General features: G+C 36.6%; 1 protein-coding gene across 2 annotated transcripts in view; it reads left to right on the forward strand.

Moving 5' to 3' along the window:
* KCNT2 (potassium sodium-activated channel subfamily T member 2) overlaps positions 1-25,748 on the forward strand; it is a 439,686-nt gene that overhangs the window by 242,177 nt on the left and 171,761 nt on the right. For both annotated transcript variants that reach the window (XM_005690450.3, XM_013970060.2), the window contains exon 13: positions 11,127-11,235. In XM_005690450.3, coding sequence (XP_005690507.1) covers positions 11,127-11,235 — 109 coding nt within the window. The remainder of the gene's footprint in view (positions 1-11,126; positions 11,236-25,748) is intronic.

Consider the following 25,748-nt stretch of genomic DNA (forward strand, 5'->3'; position numbering starts at 1 on the left):
GACTGGAGATGGGGAAAATTTCACCTTTGATGATCACATTTCAAAGAGATGGCCCCCAGGTCCTTGAGAAAGATTTTTCTCTGTTGTGAAACTGCTGAGAGGACAGGGAGAAGATTTACATCTCAAAGAGACAGAGAAAGAATTTATAATCGAAATTTTTCAAAAGTAAATGCTCTAAGAAAAGAGAGGTCAGCGGTCTACATTTTTGAAGAAACCTGTCAGAAAGTCAAACATGGGGGAAACTTTAAGGTCATCTTGGTCATCCAACTCCAGAGACCTGAGTTACAAAAGAATTAATCTGAGAGCACACTATTAGCGTCTTCCTAAATGTGATAGATTTTTTTTTCTGATTATCACATGCATTTTGGAATATGTGAAATCTTAGAATCGAATGCAAATAATCATTGAGTGCTCAGTAATTTCCCTGTATGACCCTTTCAGACAGTATGAAAAAAGAGCTGAAATAAAATGTTTGGGATTTCAGGGGAAGAAAAATAATTTTCCTCTAAAATTCTACTTTCTACCTTCTGTGACTGAGAACACCTGTAATGAAAGACAGCTTAACATGAGCAAAACACCTCTTGCCCACATGGGAGATACCTAGGAAAACTGAGTAAACCCACCCCTGCACCCCAAATGCCCAAGTCACCACCTCAAATATTGTCTTCAGCTAGAGACAAAAGAAAGGGGTTGATAGAAGAAAGGCTAATTCTGGGTAGTTATCCAGAAAAGTACAATAAGCTTATTATGCAGATTTAAGTCTGGTGCCTTCTCTACTGATCAAGTTTCTTGTGATTTGTAATCTTCCTTCTTGGTACAAAGAGAAAGATATCCTTACAAATGGAGATTTCCCTTTTGAGTATAATTTCCCTTACAAAAGGATGAATTGTACTCTGATTTCAGAACTCCTGCTGTGTCTGCTTTTTCTCCAAAATAATCAGCTCAAAATAATCCTTATGCTAAAAAGGCATATTTTGGGTAGCATATTCTGCTACTATTCACAATTTAAGTTTTGTTTTTGTTTTTTCTTTTTTTAAGTTTGTTTTGTTTTAAGCAGATTCATTTGGGACAGTAAAACACTTTAGTACTTTATCATTCTATTATTTTATTCCCTAGTTATATTCTTTAGAGGGTTTTTTCAATTTTATTTTGCTTTTAATTCCAGAGGTTAACCTACTTACAAAATGATCTTTCTTACCAATTCATAAAATCATAGAATTCTAAGCTATGACTGTTAAACTTGCTAAGACTCCTGGGATTCACTAGTATAATTTGTATTTTAGTCTCACCAGAAATACCTTTCAGCAAATTCTTGACAAATTCTTCACTGGACTTCAGTTACGTAGTTTCAAGAGAGCCTATTCTTTTTGTGATTCACATTCATTATTATTAATTTGACACTTTTCAATGATTTTTATGAAATTTTGAGTCATATGGACATCAGTTCAGTTCAGTTCAGTTCCCTCGCTCAGTCATGTCCGACTCTTCGCTACCCCATGAATCGCAGCACGCCAGGCCTCCCTGTCCATCACCAACTCCCGGAGTTCACTCAGACTCACATTCACCGAGTCCGTGATGCCATCCAGCCATCTCATCCTCTGTCCTCCCCTTCTCCTCCTGCCCCCAATCACTCCCAGCATCAGAGTCTTTCCCAATGAGTCAACTCTTCACATGAGGTGGCCAAAGTACTGGAGTTTCAGCTTTAGCATCATTCCTTCCAAAGAAATCACAGGGCTGATCTCCTTCAGGATGGACTGGTTGGATCTCCTTGCAGTCCAAGGGACTCTCAAGAGTCTTCTCCAACACCACAGTTCAAAAGCATCAATTCTTCGGCGCTCTGCCTTCTTCACAGTCCAACTCTCACATCCATACATGACCACAGGAAAAACCATAGCCTTGACTAGACGGACCTTAGTCGGCAAAGTAATGTCTCTGCTTTTGAATATGCTATCTAGGTTGGTCATAACTTTTCTTCCAAGGAATAAGCGTCTTTTAATTTCATGGCTGCAGTCACCATCTGCAGTGATTTTGGAGCCCAAAAAAATAAAGTCTGACATTGTTTCCACATCTATTTCCCATGAAGTGATGGGACCGGATGCCATGATCTTCGTTTTCTGAATGTTGAGCTGTAAGCCAACTTTTTCACTCTCCTCTTTCACTTTCATCAAGAGGCTTTTTAGTTCTTCTTCACTTTCTGCCATAAAGGTGGTGTCATCTGCATATCTGAGGTGACTGATATTTCTCCCGGCAATCTTGATTCCAGCTTGTGTTTCTTCCAGTCCAGCGTTTCTCAAGATGTACTCTGCATAGAAGTTAAATAAGCAGGGTGACATTATACAGCCTTGACATACTCCCTTTCTTATTTGAAACCAGTCTGTTGTTCCATGTCCAGTTATAACTGTTGCTTCCTGACCTGCATACAGATTTCTCAAGAGGCAAGTTAGGTGGTCTGGTATTCCCATCTCTTTCAGAATTTTCCACAGTTTGTTGTGATCCACACAGTCAAAGGCTTTGGTATAGTCAATAAAGCAGAAGTAGATGTTTTTCTGGAACTCTCTTGCTTTTTCCATGATCCAGAGGATGTTGGCAATTTGATCTCTGGTTCCTCTGCCTTTTCTAAAACCAGCTTGAACATCAGGGAGTTCACGGTTCACGTATTGCTGAAGCCTGGCTTGGAGAATTTTGAGCATTACTTTACTACCATGTGAGATGAGTGCAATTGTGCTGTAGTTTGAGCATTCCTTGGCATTTCCTTTCTTTGGAATTGGAATGAAAACTGACCTTTTCCAGTCCTGTGGCCACTGCTGAGTTTTCCAAACTTGCTGGCATATTGAGTGCAGCACTTTCACAGCATCATCTTTCAGGAATTGAAACAGCTTCCCTGGAATTCCATCACCTCCACTAGCTTTGTTCATAGGATGCTTTCTAAGGCCCACTTGACTTCACTTTCCAGGATGTCTGGCTCTCAATTAGTGATCACATCATCATGATTATCTGGGTTGTGAAGATCTTTGTTGTACAGTTCTTCTGTGTATTTTTGCCACCTCTTCTTAATATCTTCTGCTTCTGTTAGGTCCATACCATTTCTGTCCTTTATCGAGCCCATCCTTGCATGAAATGTTCCCTTGGTATCTCTAATTTTCTTGAAGAGATCTCTAGTCTTTCCCATTCTGTTCTTTTCCTCTATTTGTTTGCATTGATCACTGAAGAAGGCTTTCTTATCTCTTCTTGCAATTCTTTGGAACTCTGCATTCAGACACTTATATCTTTCCTTTTCTCCTTTGCTTTTTGCCTCTCTTCTTTTCACAGCTATTTGTAAGGCATAACTTTGTTTAAAAAGAATAAATAGATGAGGGAGACTCAAAAGGATTACAGTCTCTAGTTGGATTTGGTGTTAAGGGGTGTGTGCTGAGTCGTTCAGTTTTAGCCAACTCTTTGCAGTCCCATGGTCTGTAGTCCACCAGGCTCCTCTGGGGATTCTCCAGGCAAGAATACTGGAGTGGTTTGCCACTTCCTACGCCAGGGGATTTTCCTGACCCTGGAATTGAACCTGCATATCTTATGTCTCCTGCATTGCAGGCAAATTCTTTACCTGCTAGCACCACCTGTGAAGTCCCCAGAACTTGGGAGAGGACTTATGTAATGAAAAGGTTTCATTTAAGGGATGTAGTGCTAAGTCGCTTCAGTCATGTCTGACTCTCTGCGACCCTATGGACAGCAGCCCACCAGGCTCCTCTGTCCACAGGATTCTCTAGGCAAGGATACTGGAGTGGGTTGCCACTTCCTTCTCCATAAGGGATGTTGGGTTTGGCTAAATGACTGGAACTCATTCCAACAAGCACTAGAAAACAATATAGGATTTCAGCTCTGAGAACAATTCCAAATAGATTCTGTGTCTCTAAGGAAAGAGAAAGTAAGCGTGTGAATTGACTCCAGTTACCTTGTTACTCAGTCCCCAGGTTTCCAGTAACATTCTCAGAATGTTGTATCTAGAATTTCTGACAGGCAGTCAGGTTTTCACCAGTACATATCTGTGAGAATTAGTATACTCTCAGAAATCCAAAGTAGGATTATAGTTCCTGAGAGGTCATTGTCAAGATCAGGGAAGTACAAATAATCTTAAAACTGGAATCCAGGATAATGTTTTGGTCCATCAAAAAAAAAAAAAATACAACCCAGCACATTTGAAGATTTAATTGGCTTTGATAGGTGATTCATGAATCAGAAAGCATCCATCTAGCAACAAGAAGGGAGATTTGATGAGTGATAGAAAAAATGAAGGATTTTATAGAAAGGATAGTGGATCCAGAAACTCATTAGCAAAGGAAAGAGAGGAATATTTTGATCCAGAAGCAAGGATCTTACCTTGTAGATTACTTCCTCTTCCTGTGGGGGTAGGAGCAGGGTCCAAGAGACATCTTACCTCATTGCTGCTGACCAGGAAATCCCAAACTGTTTGATTAAGATTACATTCTGGTGAAAGTCATAAGTACTGTCTGGTTAGGTATTAAATCTAGGGTTGGTGTGATGGGCTTTAGCACATCACCAATGATACCATCTTGAGCCTGTGGTTTTCCTCTTTACTGGGCCCCATACATAATGTAAAACTTTTATGTTTAAAAATGGCAGGAAGGTAAAATTATACTATTAGTCCTCTGAGTTTTGATACCAAGGTCTAGAATGCTAAGCTGAGGCTCCTTTAATAAATCTTTCTTCTGATGCAGATTATTTAGCAAGACTGAGTTATTGCTGAGCCTATAGGTATTTAATTAAAACACAGTGGCTTGATCATTTGCTTTCTAGTAACCTATAGTCTAAAAGGGGAGCAACATATTTTAAAATGATTGTATCTTAGGGGTTTTGGTTATATATTTTGTTTTCAACTATTTTATTTTAGAGGGCTTCTCTGGTGCCTTGGTGGTAAAGAATCTTCTTGCCAATGTTGGAGACACGGGTTTTCTCCTTGGGTCAGAAAGATCCCCTGGAGAAGGAAATGGCAACCCACTCCAGTATTCTTGCCTGGAAAATCCATTGGACAGAGAAGCCTGACGGGCTCCCGTCCATGGGGTTGCAAAAGAGTTGACTTAGCAACTAAAAACACCACCATTTTATTGAAGAGCATCCTGAATTACTTTTGTATGTATAATAAGTATATATCAAATTTGAACCCTGCTTCTCTAAAGGTATCAGTTGCAAGGAATTTCAATGAAATTTTGTAGTTTCCTTGTTGTTTAGTCGCTCAATTGTATTTGATTCTTTTGAGAGCCTATGGAATGTAGCCTTACAGGCTTCTCTGTCCATGGGATTTCCCAGGCAAGAATACTGGAGTGGGTTGCGATTTCCTTAATTCAGTCATAAAGTCAAACTAACTAATGGTAGATAATATATGTTATAGATACTTTGTATTGTAATTGACTCTCATCTCATACATTATAGAAACCTATATATGTAGTCCAATCTTACAGTTTATAAGACAACCTAATTGTGAAAAAGTTGGGCCATTTTACTCAGGTGCTTTTAAGTTTAATCTAATGCAGTCTTTACTATGTTTTCTGTGCATTTGTAATTCTAAATGCAAGAATTACTTTTAGCAAGAATTTTTTATAAACTAACACATTCTAGTGTTTCTAGGAAAGACTTGTTCCCCAGTTTGCTGTAAAACTTTTTACTCTCTCATATAAATGTTTTGTCTTTGTTCAGTCGCCTATAAGTATTTATTTACAAATATTATTTTAAGTTTCATGGCTTCCTTTTTTGTCATCTTAAATAATGTCCAATAGATAAATTAGCAAAGCATACTTAAAAAAAAAAGTCTATCATTTTCTAAGTGCTACAAATATATTTTCTTAGATTTTATTATTGGAAAACTCCTTTATATAACCTTTTTGAAGGATTTTTCTCTATAAATAAAATTTTGGTTTCACAGTTTGTTTTGTTTTATTTCCTCCTCATTCTAAACTTTAGTTTGTTATTTCCTTGTCACCTGATTTCCATAATTTTGATGAAAATCTTTGGTCTTATGACTGTTTTTCTTTGCCTGCTTTCAAGATATCTGTATCTTTGGTTTTCAACAGTTTGACTGCAGTGTGCTTAGGTGTGGTTATCATTTTGTTTACATAGTTTGGAATTTGCTGCATTCCTTAATTCCTAACTTTGTGTCTCATAAAATTGAGCCATTTCTGAGCATTCTTTCTTCAGATAATGTTCTGCTCTAATTTATCTTTTATTTCTTCCCTGGGAATCCAATTACGTTACTTAAGATGTTTTCACATTTGTTCCCAAAGTACCTGAACTCTGTTCCTTTCCCGTTTCTTTTTTCTTTGTTTTTCAAATTGGATAAATTCTACTGATCTGTGGTCATGTTCATTGACTCTTGCCTCTGTCCCTTTCATCTATTTCACGATCCATCCAGTTAATATTTTTCAGATATTTTAGTTTTCTATCTAACTTTTTAAATATTTTCTATTACTCTACTGATTTTCTTTTCTGATTATTAGAAGCATTATTTTCCTTCACCTCACTGATTACAGGAGCTGCTTTAATCTTTGTCTGATCATTTTTACATTGATCATCTATATGCTAGCAGCTCTGGGGTATTTTTTGTTTGTTTCCCATGAAAATACGTCACATTTTTCTGCCACTTCACATACTCAGTAATTTTGTATTGTATTCTGTTTATCATGCTTTGGGGTGAAGCCTTGGATTCTCTTGTACTCCTCTAACAATATTGATATTCTTGTTCTAGCAAGAACAAGAATAATTTGATTTGATTAATTTAATAATTTAATCAAATCATTAATCATTAAATTAATGATTTAATTAATTTGATAATTTAATTTGATTCTACTCAAAAGGCAAACTCTATCACCCTTGCTGTTGGCAGTGATTCAAATCTTAGTTCAGATCGCCTTTATTCTGCCCCATGCATACACCATTCAGGTGTCAGCCAACGTGTAAATTTATACACACAATTTTTAGTTTCTTTTCTCTGTCTCTTCTGGGATTTCCCAGTCAGCCAGAGCAATGTTTAACCAAATACCTTGGCACACTATGAATTGGTCAAGTTGACTCATGAAATTAACTACCACACTATTTTTGGCTCATTGTTACCTTTTGGAAGGCACACATTGCTCACCTAAAGAATTCTGGTTTTCTAGTCATTAACTTTCATGCGACTTAAAGTTACAAACCATTGATAACAGTTTATTCTTTCTGCACAGATAGTCCCTCAAATCTACTTGTATTTTTAATCTTCTGTTTCCCTGATAGTAGTGTCAAATAAAACTTGCTGTGATGAAAATCCTCTCTATTCTGTATCTCCACTATTCTAATATAGATTGAATTTTCTGTATGTTGCTTTGAACTCTTGACACGTTGCTAGTGTGATAAAGGAATTTAATTATTAATTTTAACTAATTTTACTAAATTTTAAGTTTAAAGAGCCACATGTGGCTAGTGGCTATTACACAGACAGTGCTACACTGATTATGTGCATGTCCTCTTTGAAAACAATATATATTCAAGTCTTCTGTCCCTTTTTTATTCAGCTTGTTTGACTTTTGATGTTGGATTTTATGGACTGTTTATAGGTTTTGGATATCAACCTTCCTCATCATATAATTTGCAAATACTCTCTCGCATTCTGTAGTTTATCTTTTCATTTTGCCAATGGTTTCCTTTGCTGTGCAAAAGCTTCTAAGTTTAGGTCCCATTTGTTTATTTTTGCTTTTATTTCATTCACTTTAGGAAATGGACCTGAAACAATTACAACAATTTATTGTCAAAGAATGTTCTGCCTATGTTTTCGTTTAGGAGTGTTATGGTTGCTGGTCTTCCATTTAGGTCTTAATCCATTTCGAGCTTATTTTTGTGTTTAGTGGTAGAGAATGTTCTAATTTCATTCTTTTAAATGTAACTATCCTGTTTTCCCAGCACCGCTTATTGAAGAGACTGTCTTTTATCCTTTGTATATATTTTTCCCCTGTGATGTCTATTAATTGACCATATGTGTGTGAGTTTATTTCTTGGATCTCTGTTCTGTTCCATTGATCTATGAGACTGTTTTTGTGCCTGTACTGTACTGGTTTGATTCCTCTAGTTTGTGCTCTAATCTGAAGACAGTGTGATTCCTCCAGTTCTGTTTTTCTTTCTCAAGATAGTCTTGAATATTTGAGGTCATTTGTGTTCATGCAAATTTTAAAGCTATTTATTCCAGCTTTGTTAAAAATGCCATTGGTATTTTGATAGGGGTTGCACTGAATCTATAGATTGCCTTGGAGATTACAGTCATTTCAATAATATTAATTCTTCCAATCTGAGAACACAATATATCTTTTCACCTGTATGATCTACACTTTCTTTCATCAGCATCATGTAGTTTTCAGAGCACAAGTCTTTTACCTCCTTAGGGAGGTTTATTCCTAGATATTTTATTCCTTTTGATGTGATGATAAATGAGATTATTTCCTTAATTTGTCTTTCTGATATTTTGTTATTAGTGTATAAAAAAACAGCAGATTTCTGTATATTAATTTTGTATCCTGAAACATTATTAGATTCATTGATGAGCTAGAGTCATTTTCTGGTGGCATCTTTAGGATTTTTTATGCAGAGTATCAGGTTATTTGCAAACAGTAAGTTTTGCCACTTTATTTCCAATTTGTTTTCTTTTATTTTGTTTTCTCATCTTATTTCTTTGGCTAGAGAGTATGCAGATAGCCAACAGCAGCGTGAAACGATATTCAGTAACACTGATCATCAGGGAAATGCAAATCAAAATCGTAATGAGATATCCCCCCCACCTGTCAGAATGGCTATTATCAAAAAGAATATAAATAATAATTGTTGGTGAGGATGTGAAAAAAAAATGGAATCCTTGTACATTGTTGGTGGGAATGTAAACTGGTTCAACCACTGTCAAAAACAGTATACAAGTTTCTCAAAAAACTAAAAATAGAACTACCATATGACCTAGCAGTTCTACTCCTGGGTATATATCTGAAAGAAACAAAAACACTAATTGAAGATAACACATGCATCCCACTGTTCAGAGGAGCATTATTTATAATTACCAGGATATAGAACACCCAAGTATCTAACAACAAAGAAAAGATAAAGAAGATATGGTGTATGTATGTATATATATATATATATATATATATACACACACACACACACAATGAAAAGATGAAAATTTGTCATAAAAAGAATGAAAATTTACCTTTTACAACAATCGATGGAGGGTATTGTACTCAGTAAATAAGTCAAACAAAATACTTTATGTTATCATTATATATGGAATCTAAATAATACAACAAGCTAGTGAATATAACAAAAAAAGAGAATAATATTTACTGAGAATAAGATAAGGTTACCAGTAGGGAGAAGCACTGAAGGAGGGGGGTACAGTGAAGGAGGGTAGGGTTAAGAGGTACAAGCTATTAGGTATAAAATAAGCCACAAGGATATATGTACAACACAGGCAATATAGTCAATGTCTCATAATAATTATAGACAAGATACAAACCTTTAAAAATTGTGACTCACTATATTTTACACTTGTAACTTATATAATGTTGTATATCAACTATACTTCAGTAAAAAAAGTAAATAAATAGAATGTATCTAACGTTAGTGAATTTTTCTAATAGACTCATCTCTTTGTATTTGAGGGTTCTGCATCCTTGGCTTCAACTAAGTTTGGATCAAAATATTTGAAAAAGAAATTCTAGAAATTTTCAAAAAGCAAAACTTGAATTTACTGGCTGGCAGCAATTAACATTGTATTTACATTGTACTAAATATTATAAGTAATCTAGAGATGATTCAAAGTATTTGAGAGGTGGTGCATAGGTTATATGCAGATTGTTGTTGTTCAGTGATTAACTTGTGTCTGACTCTTTGCAACCCCATGAATTGCAGCATGTCAGGCTTCCCTGTCCTTCACTATCTCCGAGAGTGTTCTCAAACTCATGTCCATTGAGTCAATGATGCTATCTAACCAATTCATCCTCAGCTGCCCTCTTCTCGTGTCTTCAATATTCCCAGCAGGGTCTTTTGTGATGAGTTAGCTCTTTGCATCAGGCAGCCAAAGTATTGGCGCTTCAGCATCAGTCCTTCCAACGAGTATTCAGGGTTGATTTTCTTTAGGAAATACTGTACCATTTTATATGAAGAACTTGAGCATCCTCATATTTTGTTATGCATAGGGAGTCCTGGAAACCGAAGGACAGTTGTAATTTGCTTTGATTTATTCAATTAAATCAAGCTGATTTATTCAGTTAAATCAGTTATGGGGTGATAGTATATGTAAGATTTCATGGTAAACATGATATTCACTTCCTTTCTCAATCTTAGCATTTCTTTTAAAAAAAAAAAAACAAACTTTTCTGTTACTTTTTTAATATCTGAAAGTTATTGATTTCTTCCAATACATACAAAGTCAAAATTCTTTTATCTTTACTGCCATATAAAAAGTAAACTAATGTGTTCTCACAAATGGTCTCTGCAGTCATTGCCCTTTTACAATCTATGTTAAAATTATTTTACATCCATCTTTTTCCCATGGAAACTGTTATTACAAACTCAATTTTGCCACATTTCTGAAGGTTTCTACCCCTTAATTATTTTCTGGGAAAATTATTTTTATGCTTGTCAAAGGCATTCCTCTTAATCTCTGCTAATTTCTAAGTGTTGGCAATTAGTACTAATTGAATTATGTATTGTTGATCTCTTTTATAGAAATTGGGCTTCTCTCGTAACTCAGTTGGTAAAGAATCTGCCTGCAGTGCAGGAGACCCAGTTTCAATTCCTGGGTCTAGAAGATACCCTGGAGAAGGAAATTGCAACCCACTGCAGTATTCTTGCCTGGAAAATTCCATAGACAGGGGAGCCTGGTGGGCTACAATTCATGGGATCACAAGAATCAGACATGACTTAGTGATTAAACCACCACCATAAAAATAGCAAGTTATCTTATCTTTAATAGTAAGAACTCTCAATGAATGATTTCATATGCTTAATTTTAAACTGTAGATGTGACCATTTCACACACTGACTGACAAATTTTACTTAATATTATAACACTTTCAGTTCATCTCATGATATTTTGGGTTTTATCATTTCAGGATCACCAAACAATTTTAAGAGCATGGGCTGTAAAAGATTTTGCTCCAAATTGCCCTTTGTATGTCCAGATCTTAAAGCCTGAGAATAAATTCCATATCAAATTTGCTGGTAAGTTTGACCTCAAATGAGATCCTTTAAACCTTTCCTCAAATTCTTATTGTCATTGTAAGAGTTACGCTTCTGAAGTTAATGGTAGTTTATTATATCCATGTTTCTGTAGAACAGGATTTATTTTTTATCATCTACTTGTTATAAGATAATTAATTCACTTTAAAATGTGAATCTTTGTGGTAAGACCTTACTTTTTTATATAACTTGGTGATTTTGGTAATTGAATTTGCTGAACATCCTAGTAAGCTTAATTAGATTAGCTCTGATAGTTGAGTATGAAATAAAGACACGTTTCAAATGTTTTATATATATGTATGTAGATAGATAACACTTTGCTATACATTATTTTATATAAATATAAACTTACCATAGAATAGGATAATATAATGTATTCAGGTAATTTAAATAGATTTAATTTGAGGGTAGATATTAAAAATAATTCAAGAAAAAGATACATGTGAATTTTTCATACAAGTGCTGCTTTTAAAATAATTATCCACATGAGATTATACTTTAAACTGTTAGAAAATTGAACAATGAAATGGTACTGTACCTTTTCTTAAGTGCTTCTGGAGGAACTAATTTTGATCCAGAGATAATTTATGTACTTTTTTTTTCTTCAAATATAAGAAACTTTTTTTTTAAGTAAAATTTCAGCTTAATGGTCTGAAACTTCAAAAGTCTTTAAAAAGTAAATCATTTTAAGTATGTATTTGCAAAATGTATTTCCTTCAGAAGATTCACACATCTTACAATGCTTATCTATTAGTGTATGATATTTAAATGAAATTTTATAAACACTGGGCTTTCTTGGTGGCTCAGATGGTAAAGAATCTGCCTGCAATGCAGGAGACCCAGGTTCAATCCCTGGGTCAGGAAGATCCCCCTGGAGAAGGGAATGGCTGTCCACTCTGCTATTCTTACCTTGAGAATTCCATGGATCATGGAGCTTGGCTGGCCACAGTCCATAGGACCGCAGAGTCAGACATGACTGAGTGACTAACACTTATAAACACTAAGAAGTTTTAAAGTAGTGATGAGTTCCGTGAAACTATTGCTATTCAATTTGTTCTGAGTCATCTTTTAGTCTTCATACGAATGACATCATTTTTTTCTAAAGAAGTAATAAAGCAATGACTCTCAACTTTGGTTGCATTTTCAGTTCAGTTCAGTTCAGTCGCTCAGTGGTGTCTGACTCTTTGTGACCCCATGAATTGCAGCATGCCAGGCCTTCCTGTCCATCACCAACTCCTGGAGTTCACCCAAACTGATGTCCATTGAGTCAGTGATGCCATCCAACCATCTCATCCCCTTCTGTCTTGCCCCCAATCCCTCCCAGCATCAAAGACTTTTCCAATGACACAACTCTTCACATGAGGTGGCCAAAGTATTGAAGTTTCACCTTTAGCATTAGTCCTTCCAAAGAACACCCAGGACTGATCTCCTTTAGAATGGACTGGTTGGATCACCTTGCTGTCCAAGGGACTCTCAAGAGTCTTCTCCAACACCACAGTTCAACAATTTAAATAAATAAATTTAAATTAAACAACAACAACAAAAAACATCAATTCTTTGCTGCTCAGCTTTCTTCACAGTCCAGCTCTCAAATCCATACATGACCACTGGAAAAACCATAGCCTTGACTAGATGGATCTTTGTTGGCAAAGTAATGTCTCTGCTTTTCAATATGTTATCTAGGTTGGTCATAACTTTCCTTCCAAGGAGTGTCTTTTAATTTCATGGCTGCAATCACCATCTGCAGTGATTTTGGAGCCCCAAAAAATAAAGTCTGACACTGTTTCCACTGTTTCCCCATCTATTTCCCATGAAGTGATGGGACCAGATACCATGATCTTCATTTTCTGAATGTTGAGCTTTAAGCCAACTTTTTCACTCTCCACTTTCACTTTCATCAAGAGGCTTTTTAGTTCCTCTTCACTTTCTGCCTTAAAGGTTGTGTCATCTGCATATCTGAGGTTATAGGTATTTCTCCCAGCAATCTTGATTCCAGCTTGTGTGTCTTCCAGTACAGCATTTCTCATGATGTACTCTGCATAGAAGTTAAATAAGCAGGGTGACAATATACAGCCTTGACGTACTCCTTTTCCTATTTGGAACCAGTCTGTTGTTCCATGTCCAGTTCTAACTGTTGCTTCCTGACCTGCATACAGATTTCTCAAGAGGCAAGTCAGGTGGTCTGGTATTCCTATCTCTTTCAGAATTTCCCACAGTTTATTGTGATCCACACAGTCAAAGGCTTTGGCATAGTGAATAAAGCAGAAATAGATGTTTTTCTGGAACTCTCTTCCTTTTTCCATGATCCAGCAGATGTTGGCAATTTGATGTCTGGTGGCCTTTTAGAATCTGTTTTAAAGAATATTTTTAAAGGACTAATGAGAGATTCTGAGCATGTAAATGGTTTTGGATGGTGCCAGGCCTTCTTTAAACCTGTTTCCTAAATCAAAAATGAAAAACAACAGAGGGTGGGCCTACACTGGAGCTGATGTGTCTTGGTCTCTCAGCTGGTTTCCAGCGGTGGGCAGGGCCAACAGACCAGAAAGGGAGCCTGAGCAGGGAAGACGAGGAAGATGAGAAGGTCTGCTGGAGGACAAGGGTGCACCCCGGGCCTCTTGCCAGAGTAGCCTCAGTGGTGGGATCCAGATAGTCAGCCCAGCTGAGAGGGAGGAACACCAGGCAGTGGACAGCAGAGGAGGAGGTGCTCATAGCTGGGAGCAGAACAGAGATTTGGAACGTCATACATCACATTTCTTATCCCATGATAGAAAGTGTGTAAATTAAATGTCAGGAGAAAACCAGGCTGTAGAAATTTAATCCAGTCAGTGTACCTCGAAACCTACAACTGAATCCATCCTTGTCAGAGATCAAGCCCTGAGCCTTTGGAGTAGGAGCACTGACTCCAGCTCCCTACACTACCAGAGAACTGACCCTAGGGAGTATCAAATACTGAGAACTCACACAAACGACACCACTGGAATACAAGGCCCAATATCACCCCACCACCAGCAGCACCCTGTGCAGGACACCTGATCTAAACAACAAAAAAAACAAAAATACAAACCCAATCATCAGCAGACAGGATTACCACCTCACTCAGCATTGCCCATCAGAGGAAAAACAAACAACAAACAAACAAAAAACTCAGCACAAATCTCTCCCTATGCAAAGCTTACACAAACCACTGGGACCAACCTTAGGAGGGCAGAAACCAAAAGGAAGAAAGAATTCAACTTTGAAGCTTGGGAAAAGAAGACCTCAAACAGTACACTAAAATAATAGTAATAATAAAAAATTCAGTTCAGTTCAGTCGCTCAGTCGTGTCCAACTCTTTGCGACCCCATGAATTGCAGCACGGCAGGCCTCCATGTTCATCACCATCTCCCAGAGTTCACTCAGACTCACGTCCATCAAGTCCGTGATGCCATCCAGCCATCTCATCCTCGGTCATTCCCTTCTCCTCCTGCCCCCAATGTCTCCCAGCATCAGAGTCTTTTCCAATGAGTCAACTCTTCACATGAGGTGGCCAAAGTACTGGTGTTTCAGCTTTAACATCATTCCTTCCAAAGAAATCCCAGGGCTGATCTCCTTCAGAATGGACTGGTTGGATCTCCTTGGAGTCCAAGGGACTCTCAAGAGTCTTCTCCAACACCACAGTTCAAAAGCATCAATTCTTCAGTGCTTAGCCTTCTTCACAGTCCAACTCTCACATCCATACATGACCACAGGAAAAACCATAGCCTTGACTAGACGGACATTTGTTGGCAAAGTAATGTCTCTGCTTTTCAATATGCCATCTAGGTTGGTCATAACTTTTCTTCCAAGGAGCAAGCGTCTTTTAATTTCATGGCTGCAGTCACCATCTGCAGTGATTTTGCAGCCCCCCAAAAATAAAGTTTGACACTGTTTCCACTGTTTCCCCATCTATTTCCCATGAAGTGATGGGACCGGATGCCATAATCTTCATTTTCTGAATGTTGAGCTTTAAGCCAACTTTTTCACTTTCCTCTTTCACTTTCATCAAGAGGCTTTTTAGCTCCTCTTCACTTTCTGCCATAAGAGTGGTGTCATCTGCATATCTGAGGTGATTGATATTTCTCCCGGCAATCTTGATTCCAGCTTGTGTTTCTTCCAGTCCAGCATTTCTCATGATGTACTCTGCATAGAAGTACTCTGCAAATAAGCAGCGTAACATTATACAGTCTTGACATAATCCTTTTCCTATTTGGAACCAGTCTGTTGTTCCATGTCCAGTTCTAACAGTTGCTTCCTGACCTGCATACAGATTTCTCAAGAGGCAAGTTAGGTGGTCTGGTATTCCCATCTCTTTCAGAATTTTCCAGAGTTTATTGTGATCCACACAAAGGCTTTGGCATAGTCAAGGAAGCAGAAATAGATGTTTTTCTGGAACTCTCTTGCTTTTTCCATGATCCATCAGATGTTGGCAATTTGATCTCTGGTTCCTCTGCCTCTTCTAAAACCAGCTTGAACATCAGGGAGTTCACAGTTCACGTATTGCTGAAGCCTGGCTTGGAGAATTTTGAGCATTACTTTACTAGCATGTGAGATGAGTGCAGTTGTGCGGTAGTTTGAGCATTCTTTTGCATATCCTTTCTTTGGAATTGGAATGAAAACTGAGCTTTTGCAGTCCTGTGGCCACTGCTGAGTTTTCCAAATTTGCTGGCATATTGAGTGCAGCACTTTCACAGCATCATCTTTCAGGAATTGAAACAGCTCAACTGGAATTCCATCACCTCCACTAGCTTTGTTCATAGTGATGCTTTCTAAGGCCCACTTGACTTCACATTCCAAGATGTCTGGCTTTAGATTAGTGATCACATCATCATGATTATCTGGGTCATGAAGATCTTTTTTGTACAGTTCTTCTGTGTATTCTTGCCTCCTCTTCTTAATATCTTCTGCTTCTGTTAGGTCCCTACCATTTCTGTCCTTTATAGAGCCCATCCTTGCATGAAATGTTCCCTTGGTATCTCTATTTTCCTTGACGAGATCTCCAGTCTTTCCCATTCTGTTGTTTTCCTCTATTTCTTTGCATTGATCGCTGAAGAAGTCTTTCTTATCTCTCCTTGCTATTCTTTGGAACTCTGCATTTAGATGCTTATATCTTTCCTTTTCTTCTTTGCTTTTCACCTCTCTTCTTTTCGCAGCTATTTGTAAGGCCTCCCCAGACAGCCATTTTGCTTTTTTGCATTTCTTTTCCATAGGGATGGTCTTGATCCCTGTCTCCTGTGCAGTGTCACCAACCTCCTTCCATAGTTTATTAGGCACTCTGTCTATCAGATCTAGGCCCTTAAATCTATTTCTCACTTCCACTGTATAATCATAAGAGATTTGATTTAGGTCATACCTGAATGGTCTAGCGGTTTTCCCTACTTTCTTCAATTTAAGTCTGAATTTGGTAATAAGGAGTTCATGATCTGAACCACAGTCAGCTCCTGATCTTGCTTTTGTTGACTGTATAGAGCTTCTCCATCTTTGGCTGCATAAAATATAATCAATCTGATTTTAGTTTTGACCATCTGGTGATGTCCATGTGTAGAGTCTTCTCTTGTGTTGTTGGAAGAGGGTGTTTGCTATGACCAGTGCATTTTCTTGGCAAAACTCTATTAGTCTTTGCTCTGCTTCATTCTGCATTCCAAGGCCAAATCTGCCTGTTACTCCAGGTGTTTCTTGACTTCCTACTTTTGTATTCCAGTTCCCTATAATGAAAAGGATATCTTTTTTGGGTGTTAGTTCTAAAAGGTTTTGTAGGTCTTCATAAAACCATTTAACTTCAGTTTCTTCAGCGTTACTGGTTGGGGCATAGATGGATAACTGTATTATTGAATGGTTTGCCTTGGAGACGAACAGAGATCATTCTGTCATTTTTGAGATTGCATCTAAGTACTGCATTTTGGACTCTTTTGTTGACCATGATGGCTACTCCATTTCTTCTGAGGGTTTCCTGCCCGCAGTAGTAGATATAATGGTCATCTGAGTTAAATTCACCCATTCCAGTCCATTTTAGGTCACTGATTCCTAGAATGTCAAAGTTCACCCTTGCCATTTCTTGTTTGACCGCTTCCAATTTGCCTTGATTCCTGGACCTGACATTCTAGGTTCCTATGCAATATTGCTCTTTACAGCATGGATCTTGCCTCTATCACCAGTCACATCCACAACTGGGTATTGTTTTTGCTTTGGCTCCATCCCTTCATTCTTTCTGGAGTTATTTCTCCACTGATCTCCAGTAGCATATTGGGCACCTAATGACCTGGGGCGTTCCTCTTTTGGTCTCCTATCATTTTGCCCTTTCTTACTGTTCGTGGGGTTCTCAAGGCAAAAATACTGAAGTGGCTTGCCATTCCCTTCTCCAGTGGACCATGAAAAGTACTACACAAATGGAGGAACAAACTAGAAACACAGAAGTCCAAATAAATGAAGAGAAATAGGTACACTGCCTAAAAAAGAATTCAGAATAATGATAGTAAAGATGATCAAAAACCTTGAAAACAGAATTGAGAAAAATGCAAGGATCAATTAACAAAGACCTAGAACTATTACCGAATAAACATACAGAGACAAACAATACAATTACTGAAATTAAAAACACTGTAAAAGGAATCAATAGCAGAATATCTGAAGCAGAAGTATGAATCAGTGAGCTGGAAGATATAGTGGTGGAATTAACTTCTGAAGAGCAGAATAAAGAAAAAAAAATGAAAAGAACTGAGCATAGTCTCAGAGACCTCTGGGACCAAATCCAACATTCCAACATTTAAATTATAGGGGTATCAGAAGAAGAGCAAAGAAAGGGTATGAAAAAATTTTTGAAGAGATTATAGTTGAAAAGTTCTCCAATATGGAAAAGGAAATAGTCAATCAAGTACAGGAGGTGCAGAGTCCCATACAGGATAAACCCAAGAAGAAACGCCAAGACACATACTAATCAAACTAAGAAAGACTAAGCACAAAGAAAGAATTTTAAAAGCAGCAAGGGAGAAGCAACAAGTAACATACAAGGGAAACCCCATATGCTTAACAGCTGATCTTTCAGCAGAAACTCTTCAAGCCAGAAGGGAATGGCAGGATATATTTAAAGTACTGAAAGGGAAAAATCTACAACCAAGATTACTATACCCAGCAAGGATTTAATTCACAATCGATGGAGAAGTAAAAAGCTTTTCAGACAAACAAAAGTCAAGAGAATTCAGTACCACCAAACCAGGTTTACACAAATGTTAAAAGGACTTTGTAGCCAAGAAATATGAGTAGAAAAAGATCTACAAAATCAACCCCAAACAATTAAGAAAATGGCAATAGGAACATACATATCAATAATTACTTTAAATGTAAGGGGATTAAATGCTCCAACCAAAAGACACAGCCTGGCTGAATGGATACAAAAACATGTTCCATATATATGCTATCTACAAGAAACCCACTTCAGACCTAAAGACACATATGGACTGAAAATGAGAGGATGTAAAAATATATTCCTTTCAAGTTGGAAGCAAAAGAGAGCTGGAATAGCAATCCTCATATCAGAAAAAAATAGATGTTAAAATAAAGAAGATTACAAGAAATAGTGAAGAGCATTACATACTGATAAAGGGATCAATCCAAGAGGAAGACATAACAATTGTAAATATCTATGCAGCCAACATAGGAACACCTCAATACATAAGACAAACAGTAACAGACATAAAAGGAGAAATTGACAGAAACACAATATTAGTAGGAAACTTTAACACCACACTCACATCAATGAACAGATCATCAAAACAGAAAATTAATAAGGAAACGCAAGTCTTAAAAGATGCATTAGATGAGATGGATCTCATTGATATCTTCAGTATCTTCAATCCAAATGAAGAATACACCTTCTTCTCAAAGGCACATAAAATATTCCTCAGGATAGACCACATCTTGGGTCACAAATCAAACCTCAGTAAATTTAAGAAAATTGAGATTGTATCAAGCATCTTCTCTGACCACAATGCTATGAGACTAGACATGAATTACAAGAAAAAAAAAAACTGTAAGAAACAGAAACACATGGATACTAAACCAACATGTTTCTAAATAACCAACAGGTTACTGAAAAAAATCAAACAGTAAATGAAAAAATTCCTACTGGAAAAAGAACAACCAAAAAAAGTAGAAGGAAAGAAATCATAAATATCTGAGCAGAAATAAATGAAAATGAAATGAAAGGATCAATGGTAAAGATTAATAAAACTAAAGGCTGGTTCTTTGAGAAGGTAAACAAAATTGGCAAATCTTTAGCCAGACTCATCAAGAAGAAAAGAAGAATCAAATCAACAAAATTTAAAGTGAAAAAAGAGAGGTTACAACAAACAATGCAGGAATGCAAAGGATTATAAGAGACTATTCTGAACAAGTATATGGCAATAAAATGGATAACCTGGAAGAAATGGAGAGATTCTTAGTAAAGTTCAATCTTTCAAGACTGAACCAGAAAGAAATAGAAATTATGATTACAAGCACTGGAATTGAAGCTTTGATAAAAAATCTCTCCCAAAACAAAAGCCCAGGACCAGATGGCTTCACAGGAGAATTCTATCAAACATTTAGAGAAGAACTAAGCCTTATCCTTCTAAAACTCTTTCAAAAACCTGCAGAGGAAGGAACACTTACAACCTCATTCTACAAGACCACCATCACCCTGATACCAAAACCAGACAAAGAGAACGCAAAAAAAAGAAAACTACAGCTTAGTATCACTGATGAACATAGATGCAAAAATCCTCAACCATATTTTGGCAAACAGAATTCAGCAATGCGTCAAAAAGCTCATACACCATGATCAATTTGGGTTTATTCCAGGGGTGCAAGGACTCTTCAATATAAACAAATCAATCAATGTGATATGCCATATTAACAAATTGAAAGGTAAAAACCAAATGATAATCTTAATAGATGCAGAAAAAGCCTTTGACAAAATCCAGCACCCATTTATGATTAAAACTCTTCAAAAAATGAGCATAGAAGGAACCTACCTCAACATAGTAAAGGCCATACATGATAAGCCTACAGCAAACATTATTCTCAATGGTTAAAAACTGAAAACATTCCCCCTAAGATCAGGAACAAAACAAGCGTGTCGACTTTCACCTCTATTATTCAACATAGTTTTGGAAGTCCTAGCTATAGCAATCATAGAAAATAAAAAGAAGTAAAAGGAATCCAGATTGGAAAAGAAGAAGTAACGCTCTCACTGTTTGCAGATGACATGATACTGTACATAGAAAACCCTAAAGATAGTATCAGAAAATTGCTAGAGCTAATCAGTGACTTGAGGAAAGCTGCAGGGTACAAAATCAATACACAGAAATCACTTGCATTTGTATATACTAAGAATGAAAAATCAGAAAGAGAAATTAGGGAATCAATCCCATTTACCATTGCAAGAAGAAGAAATAAATATCTAGGAATAAACTTACCTAAGGAGATAAAAGAACTGTGCACAGAAAATTATAAGACACTAATGAAAGAAATCAAAGATGGCATAAATAGATTGAGAGATATTCCATGTTGCTGGGTAGGAAGAATCAATATTGTTGAAAATGACTATATTACCAAATGCAATTTACAGATTCAATGTGATCCCTATCAAATTACCAATGTCATTTTTCACAGAACTAGAACAAAAAATTTCACATTCATATGGAAACACAAAAGACCCCAAATAGCCAAAGCAGTCTTGAGAAAGAAGAATGGAGCTTGAGGAATCAAGCTTCCTGATTTTAGATTATACTATGAGGCTACAGTCATCAAGACAGTATGGTACTGGCAAAAAAACAGAACAATATACCAATGGAAGAAGATAGAAAGCTCAGAAATAAACCCATGCACCTATGGTGCCATATTTTTTACAGAGAAGGCAAGAATATACAATGGGGCAAAGACAGCTTCTTCAATAAATGATGCTGGGAAAACTAGATAGCTCCATGTAAAAGAATGAAATTAGAACACTTCCTAACACCATACCCAAAGATAAACTCAAAATGGATTAAAGACCTAAATGTAAAACCAGAAACTATAAAACTCTTAGGGGAAAACATAGGCAGAACATTCTATGACATAAATCAAAGCAAGATCCTCTATGATCCACTTCCAAGAGTAATGGAAATAAAAACAAAAGTAAACAAGTGGAACCTGGTTAAACTTAAAAGCTTTTGCACAGCAAAGGAAACTATAAGCAGGTGAAAAGACAACCCTCAGAATGGCAGAAAATAATAGCAAATGAAACAACAGAGGATTAATTTCTAAAATATACAAGTAGCTCATACAACTGAATACCAGGAAAACAAAGAACCCAGTCGAAAGATAGGGAAAAGACCTAAACAAACATTTCTCCAAAGAAGACATACAGATGGATAACAAACTCGTGAAAAGATGCTCAGCATTGCTCATCATTAGAGAAATGCAAATCAAACCTACAATGAGGTATCACCTCACACTTGTCAGAATGGTCATCATCAAAATTTCTACAAATAATAAATGCTGGAGAGGGTGTGAAGAAAAGGGAACACTCTTCTCTGTTGGTGGGAATGTAAATTGGTACAATCACCATGGAAGACAGTATAGAGATTCCTTACAAACTGGGAATAAAACCACCATGTGACCCAGCAATCCCACTCCTAGCCATATACCCTGAGGAAACCAAAATTGAAAAAGACACATGTATCACATTATTCAGTGCAGGACTATTTACAATAGCTAGAACATGGAAGCAACCTAGATGTCCATCAACAGATGAATGGCTAAAGAAGTAATGGTACATATACACAATGGAATATTACTCAGCCATAAAAAGGAGCACATTTGAGTCAGTTCTAATGAGATGGGTGAACCTAGAGCCTATTATATAGAGTGAAGTAAGTCAGACATAGAAAGATAAATATCATATTCTAACATATATATATATATGTATGAAATCTAGAAAAATGGTACTGAAGAATTTATTTACAGGGCAGCAAGAAAAAACAAAACAATTGCTCCAGATCCTGGGCCTAAAATCAACACTCATCACCAATGGTTCCACACCTATCAACCTCTTCAACTCAGCCTTTGGTTTGCTGGGGCTCAGGAATGAGGCACAGCCTCCAGCCAAGAAGGCTGCTGGTGGGCCCAGCGCCCAGGAGGGCTTGCTTCCCATCTGCACCTCTGCCCCTCTAACCCTTGGAAACAGCTAGTTTGTGCCTTAGCTCTGTATTACACTGTCAAGTAAAACTGACACTTTTGGGGAAAAAGGAAAAAAAAATAGTACCTCCTTTGCAGACTTTTAATAAAATAGAAAAACACATATGAAGTATTACAGCTAGTGCCAGTAACATTTGTTATTAACATTTAGGAAATGTCAATTATTTATCTAAAAAGCCTTTGTAACTAAGCTGCCTTATTTTTATTATTATTTAGGAAAAGCAGTATTTTTGCAAAGTTTTCATGCCTAATAATGACTTGATATGATAAAATTTTAGGAAGGTAGCCGTGGACACAGAACTAATGAAGGTTCTTAAAATATGAATTTAAATTTGAGTGTCACCATGTACACTTTAGCCCAGCAGATTAGTAGTTTGACTGCTATATTTTTCTTCTGTTAAGTGGCCATAATAATATTATGTCTTTTCATTGGTTAAAATTAGCAGTAATGGTGAAATAAGTGATATCCGAGACATATTAGGTATTCAATCAATGGATATTGAATGTGGATCTCAAAACAATATGTAGTTTGAGAAGACAAGTTATGCTTTTGAATATGCTATAACTGAAATTCAGAGCAGATTTTAGTTTTTCTCTTTAGCAAGCCATTGATGTGTTCACAAACAGACCAAACTCACTATCAAAATAGCCTATTTTTACAAACAAGAAATTACAAAGACTATTTGAATTCATTATCTTTCACATTCTTATTTTGCTGATATTTAGATAAATCCATTGAAATGAATGGACTGTTTTAAAATTCTATCCCAATAGTGTATCTCAGTATTTCTCATTTATGGCGTCTGCTGAAATTCCTTTTAATAATATTTTCATTCTTTTATGTAGTGAGCTTACACTATCTTGGAGGCACCCTTTGTATATTTTGAAAAGATAAAAGTACCTTGATTTCATTAAAGTGCCATGAAAAGCAGTTTGAGGTGATATATGAGACTCTCAAACAAAAAATAATATGTTTTATATCTCAGCATGAGGTTAAAGCAATTATGGACTTAACCTTTCAAAAGGCGTTGCATCAAACTGTCATTGAGTTGGTGTTGTAAGTTGTTAAAATAATGGCCTCCAGTGAGCCATGCCCCCTGTGTCTGTGGCCCATTGTGATTCCACATTGCAGCTTCTTCCACAAGGAGGCACAGTATACTTCCCATCCTTTGAATATGGGCTGTCTGGTCACTTGCTTTGACCAGTATACTGTGACAAAGTGACTTTAAAAACAGAGCCTTGAAAGGCCATCCAGGTTCTGCTTGCCTTTGGTTGGAACATGGCCCAGAGACTATATGTGAAGAATCTGATTTATTCTTTCCAAGGATGAAAAATCCCATGGAAAGTGAGACTTATCCATCCCAGGCACCCCGCCTCACTGGTTCCCAACTTACCCATCAACCATTGATTCTCTTTCAAGTTGTTATTTTCCTGTTATCTTGATAAATCCATTGAAATGAATGGATTGTTTTAAAATTCTATCCTAATACTTTATCTCAATATTTCTCATTTTTGGCATCTGTTGATGCTCCCAGCTCACCTATCAGCCAATCCACAGAAATCATGCTGACCCACAGAATTTCAAGAAATGAAATGTTTAAGTCAATAAGTTTTGGAGTAATTTGTTATATAGCAATAGATAATGAATACTGTTTGCAATAAAATAATAATCATTTTAATCTTAAAACATATTTACTTGTTATTGATATTTTGTCCTTGTAGTTTCACAGGTGTTAAATGGCATGATTTTAGTTATCACAAGATACGAAGCATATTTTTATTTCCACTTATTTAATTACCTTCAATTCCCTTAAATTGTGGAACTCATACCCTGACAATCATTGATGTATTTTTCAAAAGTAAACCCATGTTTTTAAAATGTGAAAGACAGAAACTTCAAAATTCAACTAACATGTATAGAAACTATTAGAAAGCAAATACTGTTCAGCAACCTAGCAACTAGTACTTTACGCAGATATATCAATTGTGTAATTTTTGGGTCACTTTCTCCTGAAAAAAATGACTATAGATATTCATTAAATTATGGAACTGTTACACTATATTTATATGAATTATTGTAACATTAGTTATAAATGCAATTAGCATCTACACTTTGATCAGATTCACAGAAGGAAATTCCATATGGACATGATTTCAGCATTAGAAAAGATATGCTCTTACTCATATCAACAAGATATGAAGTTAAATAGTGAGCCTAGAGTTAGAAAGAACAAAATCCTACCCAGAAAAAGAGTTACAATAAAAGATTTCTGAATATAAGCCCAAGTACAAATTGTAACGAGAGTCAAGTAGAATAAAAATATTCTTCACAGATAATTTGTTTAATCACTATAAATTTTCAAGAAGGAAATAAACTCAAACTGGTTTATAAAAGAAAATCTTTCAGCAGTTTGTCCCTTTTTATAATAAATTTGTCAAAGTGAAAAGATAAATATTGCAAATTCTGGAATAAGACTGACTTCAGTCAAATTTTTCTTCTACGGTATAAGGACTGTATGATGTCAGATTTCTCAACCTCCCAAGCTAGAGTTTTTCAATATGTACAGTGAGAGTAAGAGAAACTATATCTTACGGCTGTTATGATTTTAAAAAGAATACTCCAAAAACATTAGCCACTAGTAGTTTATCAAATTGATGATTATCATAAATCTTGAGTACCAAAGTCTCATTCTTTTAACAATTCTGTATTATTATTGTCTCCAGCAAAAGTAACTAAGGGTTTTCCATGAAGCTTTACAAAGAGCTTCCATTCAGTTTATTCAGCTTTCAGTTCAGGTCAGTTTATTTCATGGCTCCGTCGTGTCCAGCTCTCTGCGACCTCATGGATGGGCTGCAGCATGCCATGCCTTGTTGCCCATCACCAACTCCCGGAGTTTACTCAGACTCCTCCTGTCCATTGAGTCGGTGATGCCATCCAACCATCTCATCCTCTGTCATCCGCTTCTCCTCCCACCTTCAATCCTTCCCAGCATCAGGGTCTTTTCAAATGAGTCACTTCTTTGCATCAGGTGGCGAAAATATTCAGCATCAGTCATTCCAATGATTTTCTTCTGGATGGACTGGTTGCATCTCCTTGCAGTCCAGTCCAAGGGACTCTCAAGAGCCTTCTCCAACACCACAGTTCAAAAGCATCAATTCTTCAGGATTCAGCTTTCTTTATAGTCCAATGTTCACATCCATACATGCTGCTGCTGCTGCTAAGTCATGTCAGTCATGACCAACTCTGTGTGACCCCATAGACAGCA

The sequence above is a fragment of the Capra hircus genome, chromosome 16 (genome assembly GCF_001704415.2).
Source record: "Capra hircus breed San Clemente chromosome 16, ASM170441v1, whole genome shotgun sequence".
Classification (NCBI taxonomy): domain Eukaryota; kingdom Metazoa; phylum Chordata; class Mammalia; order Artiodactyla; family Bovidae; genus Capra; species Capra hircus.